At 34.8% G+C, this 13004-nt stretch overlaps 1 protein-coding gene across 1 annotated transcript in view; it reads right to left on the minus strand.

Annotated features, from left to right (window-relative positions):
- FAM227B (family with sequence similarity 227 member B) overlaps nt 1-13004 on the minus strand; it is a 246445-nt gene that overhangs the window by 194230 nt on the left and 39211 nt on the right. Inside the window, exon 11 of the mRNA XM_024748771.1 lies at nt 7433-7570. Within this exon, the coding sequence (XP_024604539.1) occupies nt 7433-7570 (138 nt within the window). The remainder of the gene's footprint in view (nt 1-7432; nt 7571-13004) is intronic.

Below are 13004 nucleotides of genomic sequence, written 5' to 3' on the forward strand. Positions count from 1 at the left end.
TAAAAAACTAAAAATAAGGCTACCATATGATCTAGAAATCCCACTCCTGGGCACATATACAGAGAAAATCATAATTCGAAATGATACCTGCACCCCAAGGTCATTGCAGCACTATTTACAATAGCCAGGACATGGATGCAACCTAAAAGTCCATCAACCAAAGAATGGATAAAGAAGATGTGGTACACGTATACAATGAAATATTACACAGCCATAAAAAAGAATGAAATAATGTCATTTGCAGTGATATGGATGGACCTAGAGATTGTCATACCGAGTGAGGTAAGTCAGACAGAGAAAAACAAATATCATATGATATTGCTTATATGTGGAATCTAAAAAATATGGTACAAATGAACCTGTTTACAAAACAGAAGTAGAGTCACAGATGTAGAAAAGAAACTTATGTTTACCAAGGGGGAAAGGTAGGAGAGGGATAAATTGGGAGATTGGAATTGACATGTACACATTACTATATATAGAATAGATAACTAATAATAACCTGTTGTATAGCACAGGGAACTCTACTTAATACTCTGTAATGTCCTATATGGGAAAAGAATATAAATAAGAGTGGATTAAAAAAAAAAAAGAAACAATACCAAACCAGAACCCAATGGAAAAATATCTTGCTGAAAGGCAAAAGAAAAGTGAACCTAGAATTCTAAATCCAGCAAAAATATCCTTCAAAAATAAAGGCAAAATGAACATTATTTTTAGATAAATAAACTTGAGAAACTTTATTACTGGCAGAACTGAACTATAAGAACTGCCAAAAGGTAGTTTTTTTCCAAGCTAAAGGGAAATGACACCAGATGGAAACTCAAATTTATAGGAGGGAATGAAGATCCAGGAATGGCAAATATGCGATTAAATATAGAAGACTATTTTTAAGTCTTCTCTTAATCTTTTAAAATACATATAATCACTTCTACTTCTTGCTATGATGGAGTAACAGGAACTGGATTGCTCTTCTTTCTTAAACAAGTAAAAAATTGGAGAAAATATATGAAACAACAGTTTTCATGTGTTGGACAACAGGCAGCACAGGACAGTAATCACCCCCGCTCCAGCCAAGAGAAAAAAACCTAATGAGAGAACCCTTCAGTTGTCTCATCTTATTGTCTCTAAAAAAGAAATTTTGAGGCCACAGTGTAGTGGTGGGAATCCAAGCATAACTGAGTTGAAAAATAAAATTTAGCATTCAGGAAGGTCAAGGCAAGCTAAAATTCACAGGTCAGCATAATATAGAGGAGACAGATGCACACAGAGAGCATTCTGGAGCTCTTCAGAAGGTTATCCTTGAATTTTTGCCTGAGGTTGGTTTAAAAAAAAAAACAACACAGGAAGGAGCGGGCAGAACAATGCTTGGGGCTCACAGAAAGCTCATGTTCCAGACAGCCAGATGGGAAATCTGTTACACACAGAGCATGGGGTAGAATACTAAGAAGGGTACTGCCTCAGTAGGGGAAGCATGTTAAGGCCTAAACAAAAGAGTTCTCTGGCTCCACCTAATGAAGCTTAAAATAAAGTCCCAAGTAGACCAAAATATTTCTGAATGACTAGATCACATCTCAGATAAAACTCAAAAATATTTAATGGAATAAAATAAAAATTTACACAAAACTACAGTTTACTCAAGAAGGAACTGATCATTTGAATAGCACTATATCTATTAGAGAAATGAATTTTTAGTCAAAAACCTTACCACAGAGGAATTTCTAGGCCCAGATGGTTTCGTTGGTGAATTCTACCAAATACGTAAAGAAGAACAAATACCAAGTTTACACTAACCCTTAGAAAAGAGAAGAGGGGTGAACATTACACTTATTACTAAAATGTGACAGGACAGTACAGGAAAAGGAAACAAAATTTTAGCAAACTGAATTCAGTAGTACACATGAAAAGGTTAATACACAATTGCCAAATGGGATTTTTCCCAGGAATGCAAGGTTAGGTAACACTTGAAAAATCAATCAATGTAATTCACTGTATTAAAAGACTAAAATAGAAAAACAATATGTTCATCTCAACAAATGCTAAAATCCTACATCTATTTGTTAAAAAACAAACAACAACAAAAACCTCTCAGCAAACTAGGAAGGGAATGAAACTACCTCAACCTGATAAAAGATATCTATAAAAGCTTTCAGCCAAAATCTATTTAAAGGTAAGTAACCTAACATTTTCCCTCTAAGATCAGGAATGAGGCACGCATGTCTACTCTCACCACTTTTAGTCAACATCTTCTTAAAGATCCTAGCCATAGGCAAGTAAAATAAATAAAATGCATATAGATTGAAAATAAAGTAAAATGCTCTTTATTCTCAGATGACATGAGTATCCATGAAGAAAAAATCCTAAGAAATCTAAAAAGGCTACTAGAACTAATAAGCAAGTTTAGTAAGATTGTAGGATATTAAGATCAACACAAAATATTTTTCTATAGTATTTTTTATATATTACCAGTGAACAATCAGGAATTGAAATTAAAAACACCATATGCAATATTATTTGAGAGATATGTGCAGCATTTATAAAGAAAAAACTAGAAAATATTGCTGAGATAGAAAGAAGTCCTAAATAAATGTGGAAATATTCTATGTTCATGGATTGGAATATCAATATTGTTAAGATGTCAATGCTTCTTAAGTTGATAGATTCAACCTAATTCCAATGAAAATTCCAGAGTATATACTTTAAATACTGATAAGCAGTTAAAAAATTATATAGAAATGAAAAGAATCTAGATAGCCAAAATAATTTTTTAAAAGAAGAACAAAGTTGGAGGACTTATAGTACCTGACTCCAAGACATGTTATAAAATTACGATTATCAAGGTAGTTTGGTATTGGCATTAGTGAAACAGAATTCAGAGTACATGCATAGAGCAATACACATATGATCAAATGTTTTTTTGACAAAGGTTCCAAGATAATTCAATGGGCAAAGGATAATCTTTTCAACATATGGTGCTAGAATAATATGCAAAGAAATGATCCTCACTGCTTACTTCACATAATTTTCAAAAATTACTCAAAATGAATTAGAGACCTAAGTGTATAATGGGAGCTACAATTCTAAGCTATAAAATTATATACTATAAAATTTCTAGAAGAAAACATGGGAGAAAATCTGGGTGAAATTGGGTTCACAAAAAAATTCTTGAATATGACACAAAAAATCACATACCCTATTGGAAAAAATGATAAATTTGATTTTACCATATTATAAACTTTTGCCTTTCAAAAGACACTATTATAAAATGAAAAGGCAACTACAGACTAGAAAAGAATATTTGTAAAATATATACCTGTTAAAGGATTTGTGTCTAGAATATATAAAAAACTGTTATAACAATTAAAATAAGACAAACAACCCCAATAAAAATAGCGAAAAGATTGAAACAGACACTTCAGTAAAGAAGATATACAGATGGCAAATAAGCACATGAAAAGAGCTCATCATAATTAGTCATTAGAGAAATTAAAATAAAACCTAACTAAATACCAGTACATAACCCACAAGAATGGCTAAAATTAAAAAGACTGTACAAAGTCTTAGCAAGGAAGTAGAGTAACTATAACTTGTATACTGATAGGAATGTAAAATTTTGGATAAATTTGGCAATTTCTTAAAATGTTATAATACACTTACCATACTATTCAGCCTTCCACTACTAGATGCTTACTAAAGATAAATGAAATCCTATGTTTACACAAAGACTTGTACATGAATATTCATAGCAGCTTTATTTATAATAGCTAAATACTGGAAACAATGCAAATGTCTACCAACATGTGAATGGATAAACAAATTGTTGTATATCCTTACCATGCACTATTACTCAGCAATACAGGGGAACAAACTATTCATACGTACATCAAGATGAATGAATCTCAAGATACTTATGCAGAGTAGAAAATGCCAGACAAAAGATAGCACATACTCTATGATTCCATTTACATAAAATTCTAGAAAATGCAAACTAACCTGTAGTGACAAAAATCACATGAGTAATTGCCTGGGGATTGAGAAAGAGGGAGGAACTACAAAAAAGTCTGAGGAACTTTCTGGAATGGTGGATATGTTTCCTATCTTGAAGGCTGTGACAGTTTTATGAGTTTATACATATGTCCAATTGTGAAATTTTATATTCTAAATGTGTGTGGTTTATTGTACATCAATTAGACCTCAATAAAGCTGAAATAAACCATGTAGTTATTTGAAGCAAAAATCCTAACACTGTATAATGTGAGGCCATTATTCATGTAGATCTTCTAATATATATGACAACAACAGCACAAAGGACAAAGGGGAGTATGTGTAGCTATCCGTCTCCAAGTTCCTACATTTTTAGTAAAGTAGGACAACATTAACTTTAAGTAGTATTTTAATAATTTAAGGATGCATTTTGAAATCACTAAGGCAATTGCAAAAAATTCAAGAAGGTACAGGCAAACAGCCAGTAGAAGAATTAAAATGGAATACTAAAAATATTTGCTTAACCAAATGAAGATAGGGAAGGGGAATTGAAGAACATAAAACAGGTGAGATAAAACTGTAAACAAACAGGAACATGGTAAAAACAATCCTAATCATGTCAATAGTTATGTTGAATGTAGATGAAGTAATCACTCCAATCAAAAGGAAGAAATTGTAAGACTAAATAAAAAACCAAGATTCAACTATAGGTTGTTTGCAAGACAACCTTTAAACATGAAAAAACAAAGAGGTTGTAAGTAAAATGATGGGAAAAGATACACTATGCAAACCACAAGCATAAGAAAGCTCAAGTGGCTATATTAATATCTGACAAAATAGAACTCATAGATAATTAGATAGATAATTCCCCTAGGAGAATTATCATAGATATGAAGAAATATTTCATAATGATTAAAGGGAAAACATAATAATTGTGTATGTGCCCAGTAACTTAAAAAGGCATAAAGCAAAAATCAGCAGAATTAAAGGGAGAAATAGATAATTCCACAATTGCAGTGGGAGATTTTAACACCCCCTTCTCAGTAATTAATAGAATAATTAAATATCATAAAGATACAGAACGAGAGTTAGCACGCTTTTTCTATTAAGGGTCAGATAGTCCAATATTTTAGGCTTTGTGGGCCACATGTGATCTCTGTGGTATATATATATTTTTAAATTTACTTATTTTGGGCTGTGGTGGGTCTTTGTTACTGTGAGCCGGCTTTCTCTGGTTGTGGCAAGCGGGGGCTACTCTTTGTTGCAGTGAGCAGGCTTCTCACTGCAGTGGCTTCTTTTGTTGTGGAGCACAGGTTCTAGAGCACAGGCTCAGCAGTTGTGGCGCCTGGGCTTAGTTGCTCCGCAGCATGTGGTATCTTCCAGGACCAGGGCTTGAACCCGTGTCCCCTGCATTGGCAGGCAGATTCTTAACAACTGTGCCACCAGGAAAGTCCCTTTGTGGTATATTCTTTATTGTTTTTTTTTTTTTACAACCCTTAAAAATGTAAAAATCATTCTTAGCTCATAGGATGTATAAAAAATAGGCTGCAGGCCAGATTTGGTCCACAGGCTGTAGTTTGTTGAATCTTGATATTGAAGATCTGAATATCACTATCAACCACCTTGATCTAATTGAGATTTACAAAATAATTGCAGAATACACATTCTTCTCACGTGCACATTGAATGTTCACCAAGATAGACCATGTACTGTACCATAAAACAAGTCTCAATACACTTCAAAAGACTGTAGAGTATATTCTCAGACCACAGTATATTTAAAATTGGAAATCAGTAATTTTTTTTTTTTTTTTTTTTTTTTAGTGAAACGGACTCTCAACCACTACGCCACCAGGGAAGCCCTAGAAATCAGTAATTTTAAGGTATCTAGAAAAGCCCTAAGTATTTAAAAATTAAATAATACATCTCTAAATAACCCATAGGTCAAAACAGAAATTATACTGGATATTAGAAAATATTTTGGATTAAATGATAACGAAAATATATCAAAATTTGCAGACTGTAGCTGAAATAGGAATTAGAGAAATTTATAGCTTTAAATATTTATATAAAAGAGGGATAGAGAAAACAATAAAACAAATAGGATAAATTCAAACATTTGGTGGATAAAGGATATATGGGAGTTATACTATTCTCAACACTTTTCTGTAAGTTAAAATGAAAAAAAAGAAAGCTCCCCCAACCTCCTTAATTTTATATTCAGCCAAGTTGTTATTTACATGTGAGACTGAGAAACAAAAAGAGATAAGATTGGGTCAAGACAGTGGATTATCTCTCTTTCCATCCAAAATTACAAATATGCATGAAGCTCTGTAAAAACCAGGGTGACATTAGCAAATAAGAAATTTCACATAACTACTAAAAGATAGAAATCAGACAGGATGACATCTATGGGAATAAGAGTGGAGAAGAATCAAAGTACTAATCAGAAGAGCAGTAATTAACTAATTAAACAATTTTGGAATCAGAAATTAACTGACGAGCTGCTTTCAGAAGAGTAGGTTGAGTAGGTTAGTCCCTCCTTGCCCTGGCCTATATCAAGAAGTATGATGGAAAGGTATTTCCCTCTACACTAGTGGTTCTTAACTTTGCCTGCACATTGAAATCATCTGGGTAGCTTTAAAAAATACTGAGCCTCAGATTCTTATTTAATTGGTCAGAAATGAGGCCTGAGCACCAGACCTATGTTTAGTATTGAAATATAGTATAAATTAGAGAAAAATAAACTTGCCTTAAAGTGCTAATTAATGTAGAGTTACTGAGAAGTTTGGTCCTGGTACAGGAATTTGGGAGGTAGAAGAGAATACAAAAATATATCCATGTGAATTGCTATTTCAAGTAGTCTGTAAGTGGACCATTTAATAAGTAAGCATTTGGAAAAAACAAAATACTGGACTACAACTACCTTCCTTTATAACAAAATAAACCCCAAGTGGAGTAAGGAGTTGAATAAAACATGGAAATAAAAAAGTACTAGAAAAAAAGAACAGGTAGATTCTTTTTTTCATAATTTAGGTAAGTAAGTCCTGACAAACATGCCACAAAACTGAAACTACAAAAGACATTATTTAAATTTACTGAATAAAAATTTTAAACTTATCTATTGGTAAAACACATTATTAACCAGAGAGCAATACAGCTAAAAATTAAGAATATTTGTAGTGTTCTTACAAACCTGAGGAGTTCCCGCAGATCAATATAAAAACATAATAACATGCAAATGAGAAAAGGACTTAAGCACACGCTATTTTTATAATGAAAAACTAAAATATAAAGCAATATTCAAATTACTATAATACCCATCTATAAATCAAATGTTATTTTAAGACCCTCACCAGAAAATAAATCATTAGAAAATTTTGACAAAAAAATAATGATACACTTGATTTTGGCTATTTCAATCAGCAGTATATAATAAATTTACTTACAAGTTGATATGCGTTCTTGACTTCTTGCAATCCTGTCCTTTATAGATTCTGAAGGTGCTTTCTTGCTACCATGAATGGTCGTTGTGGAGAGTTCGTTCAGCTTCCAGTGGGTCCAAAAGTTTTTTTTAGGTTTTAAACCTGTTGATACAAATATGTATATTTAGCCAAAGAAATTAGGAGTTTAAAAATATCTTTTGTCAAAGCCTTTTTAGGAGTATTATACATTTCATTCTCACAACAGTCCTGTGAGGATTGTCAGTCTCAAGTTTCAAAAGAGAAAATCTCTACATAGAAATGTTAATGTCTTATCATATAAGACTGAGAATTAGAAAAGAGATAAGCTTGATATATACTTTTGTGACTCATAGACATAAGCTAAGTTCATAAATGGACATAAGGGGAGATTAATATTGTGAAAACTTGGAAAGGACCTAAATATCCAACAACAGTACATCCATACAGTGGATCAGGAAGTATCCATTAAAAGTTACCTTGTAAGTATTTGTTAACATATAAAGGCAATCATACCATGTTTTTATGTGAAGGACAATTTTACCGTATACATATGTGTGACTATAGCTTAAACATTAACATGATTTCCTCTCAGCATAGGTGATTATTGTTTTAAAAATTTCCCTATCTGTATTTCCTATTATTTTAAAAATAATGTTTATGAATCAATTATAGTACCCTAAAAGAAATAAAAATAAATTCCATTTAAAAAGTTCCATTTTTGTTCCAAAAACTGTATAGGGTTGAATAATTGATTTAACCACACTAAACATTTATATCCTCAGCAATAAAAATGAGAACAATATAAATTCCTTTGCATACTCCATAAGTTTATTCTGATGGTTGAGACAGTACATGTTAATGTGTTCGGTAAATGGGAAATATGAGCTAATATTATCATCATTATTAATATACATTGATATACTCATAAACATAGCCAGTATTTTCTCAGCAGTGAGTATTCAATGAGGATTATTTGCTATATTTTGATATCAAATTGGAATTTTCTAAGTGTTTTTAGATTTGGTTATCGCCTATTTCACATTAGTTGCCACTAGATAAAGTATTCAGAAGCCTGAAGTGTGATTCGTTTGAATGTTCCTCAATAGATTGTCTATGTTTTAAAATATGTAGTGTATTTGTGGAAAATCTGGGGTATAGTAAGGCTAACAGATCAGGAGATTAAAAGACAGTTTTTTTTTAATTGAGAGGGGGATCAACGTCAGAGTAGGAAGACATGGAGCTCACTTGCTCTCACAAACACATCAAAAATACATCTAGGGGCTTCCCTGGTGGCGCAGTGGTTGAGAGTCCGCCTGCCGATGCAGGGGACACGGGTTCATGCCCCGGTCCGGGAGGATCCCACATGCCGCGGAGAGGCTGGGCCCGTGGGCCATGGCCACTGAGCCTGCGCGTCCGGAGCCTGTGCTCTGCAGCGGGAGAGGCCACAGCAGTGAGAGGCCCGCGTACCGCAAAAAAACAAGAAACAAAACAAACAAACAAAAAAACCCATCTACATGTGGAAGATTACTCAAAGAAAACTCATTGGAAACCGGCAGAATATCTCCTATAAAACCAAAACCGCAAGGAAGATCTTCATGTAACTGGGTAGACTTGGGGGGGAAAAGGCAACGGGTTGGGACCAGCACCCCTGGAGGGGTCTGTAAGGAAGAGAAAGGTCCACACAGGTGGACCCTTGCCCTGGGGAGCCCCCATGCCTGTTGGGAAATCCACTGAGACAGAAGACCTGGAGAAGCCTAGACTCTAATTGTAAGGAGTGCGCGTGTGCTGGCTTGCCAACAATCAGAGCAGAGAGAGACTTGCACTGATGGCTGCCACCTCGTCACACTTCCCAATTTGAAGGGGCAAGTGCCCAGTGCCCCTCACTCCACACTACAGCCTGGCAGGAGATCAGGGGAAAGATTCAGTCTACCTGCTAGAAGTGGGATTGCTGAATCACACGGGAGTTCGATTTTCAATTTTTTGAGGGACTTCCATACTGTTTTCCATAGTAGCTGCACTAATTTACATTCCCACCAACAGTGCACAAGGGTTCTCTTTTCTCTACATCCTTGCCAACACTTGTTATTTGTAGTCGCTTTGATAATGGCCATTCTAACAGGTGTGAGGTGATACATCACTGCGGTTTTTACTAGCATTTCCCTGGTGATTAGTGATGTTGAACATCCTTTCATGTACCTGTTGGACATCTGTAGGTCTTCTTTGGAAAAATGTCTGTTCGGTTCCTCTGCCTATTTTTAAAATCAGATTGTTTCCTTTTTGCTGTTGAACTGAGTTCCTTTTATATTTTGGATATTAACCTCTTATCAGATATGATTTGCAAATATATTCCATAAGTTGTCTTTTCATTTTGTTGTTTTCTACTATGCAGAAGCTCTTTAGTTTGATGTAGTCCCACTTACTAATTTTTGCTTTTGTTGCTTGTGCTTTTGATACCATATCCAAAAAATTGTTGTGAATACATATGTCAAGGAGATTTTCCACTATGTTTTCTTCTTAAGAGTTTTATGGTTTCAGTTCTTTACTCCATTTCAAGTTAATTTTTGTGAGTGGCATAAGGTAGGAGTCCAATTTCATTATTCTACCTGTGTGATCCAGTTTTCCCAACACCATTTATTGAAGAGACTATCCTTTTCCCATTGAGTATTCTTGGCTCCCTTGTCAAATATTACTTGACTGTGTTTGTGAGGGTTTATTTCTGGGCTCTCAATTTTGTTCCATTGGCCTATGTTGTCTTCTTTCCTATAGTTTCTATGTCTTGCTCAAATTACATATATGATCATACATGTTATCTATCCATCTTTTCCACTAGAGCATTTACTATATTAATCATACTTAAAATTTCCTGTCTGATATTCTAATATCTGTGTCATATCTAAAACTGGTTCTGATGATTTGTCTCTTGATAGTGTGTTTATTTTTTCCATTGCTTTTTTGTAGACTTCATAATTTTTGTTGAAAGTCAGACGTATTGTGTAATGCAGTAAAGATGAGGTAAATAGTTTTCAGGCCTTGAAATGGGCTTTTTGTTTGGTCTTAAGCATGGGTAATTAAGTCAATCTGGAAGGGAATTGAGAGTTGGGCTGTTTGGGTTTTGTTGTTACTATGATTACCTTTAGTACTCTACATGCTTCAAATTCCTCTTATGATGTAAACTGCCTTGCCAGAGGTTTTTGTTTTCTGTTAGTTTACTTCCACATCAGCATCTGCTCCACTCTCAGTTTTAGATCTTTTGTGTCTTCTCAGAAATGGTCTTTTCCACACTTGTGCCCCTCTCCCAGCAGTAGACTGCTGTTACCTGTCAGTTGATGTTTGTTAGCCTGGTAGTGGTAGGTATTCTCTGTTCTGAATCAGCATCAGCGTTGGGTTTTGTTCCTGGGTCTTGGGATAGGGTCTTCTCAGTAATCCAGCCTTGCCCCAGCTGTAGCAAATTTGTTCTTGGCCCAGTATGTATTCCTGGCCTCTGGGGTAGAGGTAGTTTTCTGTTTCCCAGGTGAGCTGTGTCTCCACTTCTTCCCTAAGGGCAACGACATTTGCTGCTCTTCCTCCCCACAACCTTTCCCCCTCCTCCTGCTGTGGCTTAAAGCTTGTTGTAAGATGTGTGGAGAGAAGCTTGCAAGAGAGAGCAACTTCTCCCTTGTTTTATGTAGCTACTAAGGGTTCTATATTCTCACACTAGACCATACTCAGCTTTAAGCAATTCATTAAAAATTTTGGCTAAGGGAATTCCCTGGTGGTCCAGCGGTTGGGACTCCGTGCTTCCACTTCAGGGAGCTGGGGTTCAATCCCTGGTCGGGGAACTGAGATCCTGCAAACCACGTGGCGCAGACAAAAAAAAAATTTTTTTTTGGTTGAATTCTTCTTACTGGCTTTTATGGTATCTGGCTGCATCTGCCCCCAAAGAGCAAGTGCTTGCATCTGGTCTCTCCTTGGAGGCCCCTTTCTTTAGATTTGGGGTTGACTGCTCTGCAATCTCTGATGGGTTCAAGGAAAGTTTTGAATTTCCAGACAGTCCAGTGTTTTTTGGTGGAAGGGTAGAAGTAATATCATTTTAGTTTTCTACATCCTAAGCAGAAGCCAGAAGTCATGGCACAAATTTTAATCTTGCTCATTGTAAGGCTTCCATGTGGGATTCAGTCATAAGGCTTGTGCCAAAATCTAGCCAATCATACAAAATCTTAATGTGTCTGTAGAGAAGTAGCCTCCAAAGTCTTCCATATCCTAAATTATGTTACATGGCAAAGGGGAATGAAGGGAGCAGATGGAATTAAGTTTGTAAATTGGCTAACCTTAAAATAGGGTATGTGGGCTTGTCCAGGTGAGCCCAATGTAACCAGAAGGGTACTTAAATATGGAAAAGGAAGGTAGAGGAGTCAGTATCAGAGTGATGCAATATGAGAAAGACTAACTATCCATTGCTGGCTTTGATAATGAAAGAGGGCCATGAGGCAAAGAATGGAAACAGCTTCAGAAAAGTTGCAAAGAAACAGATTCTCCCCTAGAACCTCTAGAAGAACACAGCCCTGCCAAACATCTTCATTTTAGCCTAGTGAAACTCATTTTGGACTTCTGGTTTCCAGAACTATAATACATTTATGTTGTTTTAAACTAAGTAGTAATTTGCTATAGTAGCAATAGGAAACTAATACAGTCTCTGGTGCTCTAAGAATTGTGCATAAGGAGCTCTGGTAACAAAAATTTTGTTTGTGAAAAACGAACCAAAAATGAAAGCCAAATGACAATGTAAGAAATCAAACTGAATATAATGTAAATAACCTAATAAAGTGATTACTTCATCCTAATAAAAAGGAATTTTTTTTATTAAGGAGGAGAAATTGAATCAAGTATTTTAGATCTATGCTATAAACATCTCCTCAACAAAGAAATAAGAAAAACATGTCTTATAAAATTCTTTCAACAAGTGCTCTAGCCAATACAAAATAATCACAACTGAGAGATAAAATCTTACTAAAAGTTGAAAAGGTCGTTTATGAGCATAGACTCAGAAAACATGTGACTCTTGATAGGTATGCAACGTGAGAAACGCATTGCGAGAGAAATCTGTACATATTCATGATTAAATAAACCATAGAGGCTCTGGTGCAGCTACCACTACTGCCTTTGTTTTCAACTTAAATTTTTATCAATGAATAAAAATTAAAATGAACAATCATGTACAGTTCAATGAATCTTCACAAATTTAATATATGGTGTCCATGTTACCAGCGCCCAGAAACAAAATATTCAGCATTCCAGGTGCCCTCCTTTCTAGCCAGGACCAATTCCCAAGAATAAACATTATCTTTACTTCTAAAATTATAGCTTAGTTTTGCCAGATTCTGAACTTTGTATCAGTGGACTCATACAGGATCTACTCTTTTGTGTCTGGGCATTTTTTCCCCCCTCAACCTTGTTTCTATGATTTGTTCATACTATTGTATATAATTATAGTGTGTTCATTCTCATTGCTGGTAGTATTTCATTATATGAATATTCCACAGTGTATCTAAATTTCATATTATTGATGGGCATTTGGACA

This window comes from Neophocaena asiaeorientalis, unplaced genomic scaffold, assembly GCF_003031525.2.
Source record: "Neophocaena asiaeorientalis asiaeorientalis breed wild unplaced genomic scaffold, Neophocaena_asiaeorientalis_V1.1 scaffold298, whole genome shotgun sequence".
Classification (NCBI taxonomy): domain Eukaryota; kingdom Metazoa; phylum Chordata; class Mammalia; order Artiodactyla; family Phocoenidae; genus Neophocaena; species Neophocaena asiaeorientalis.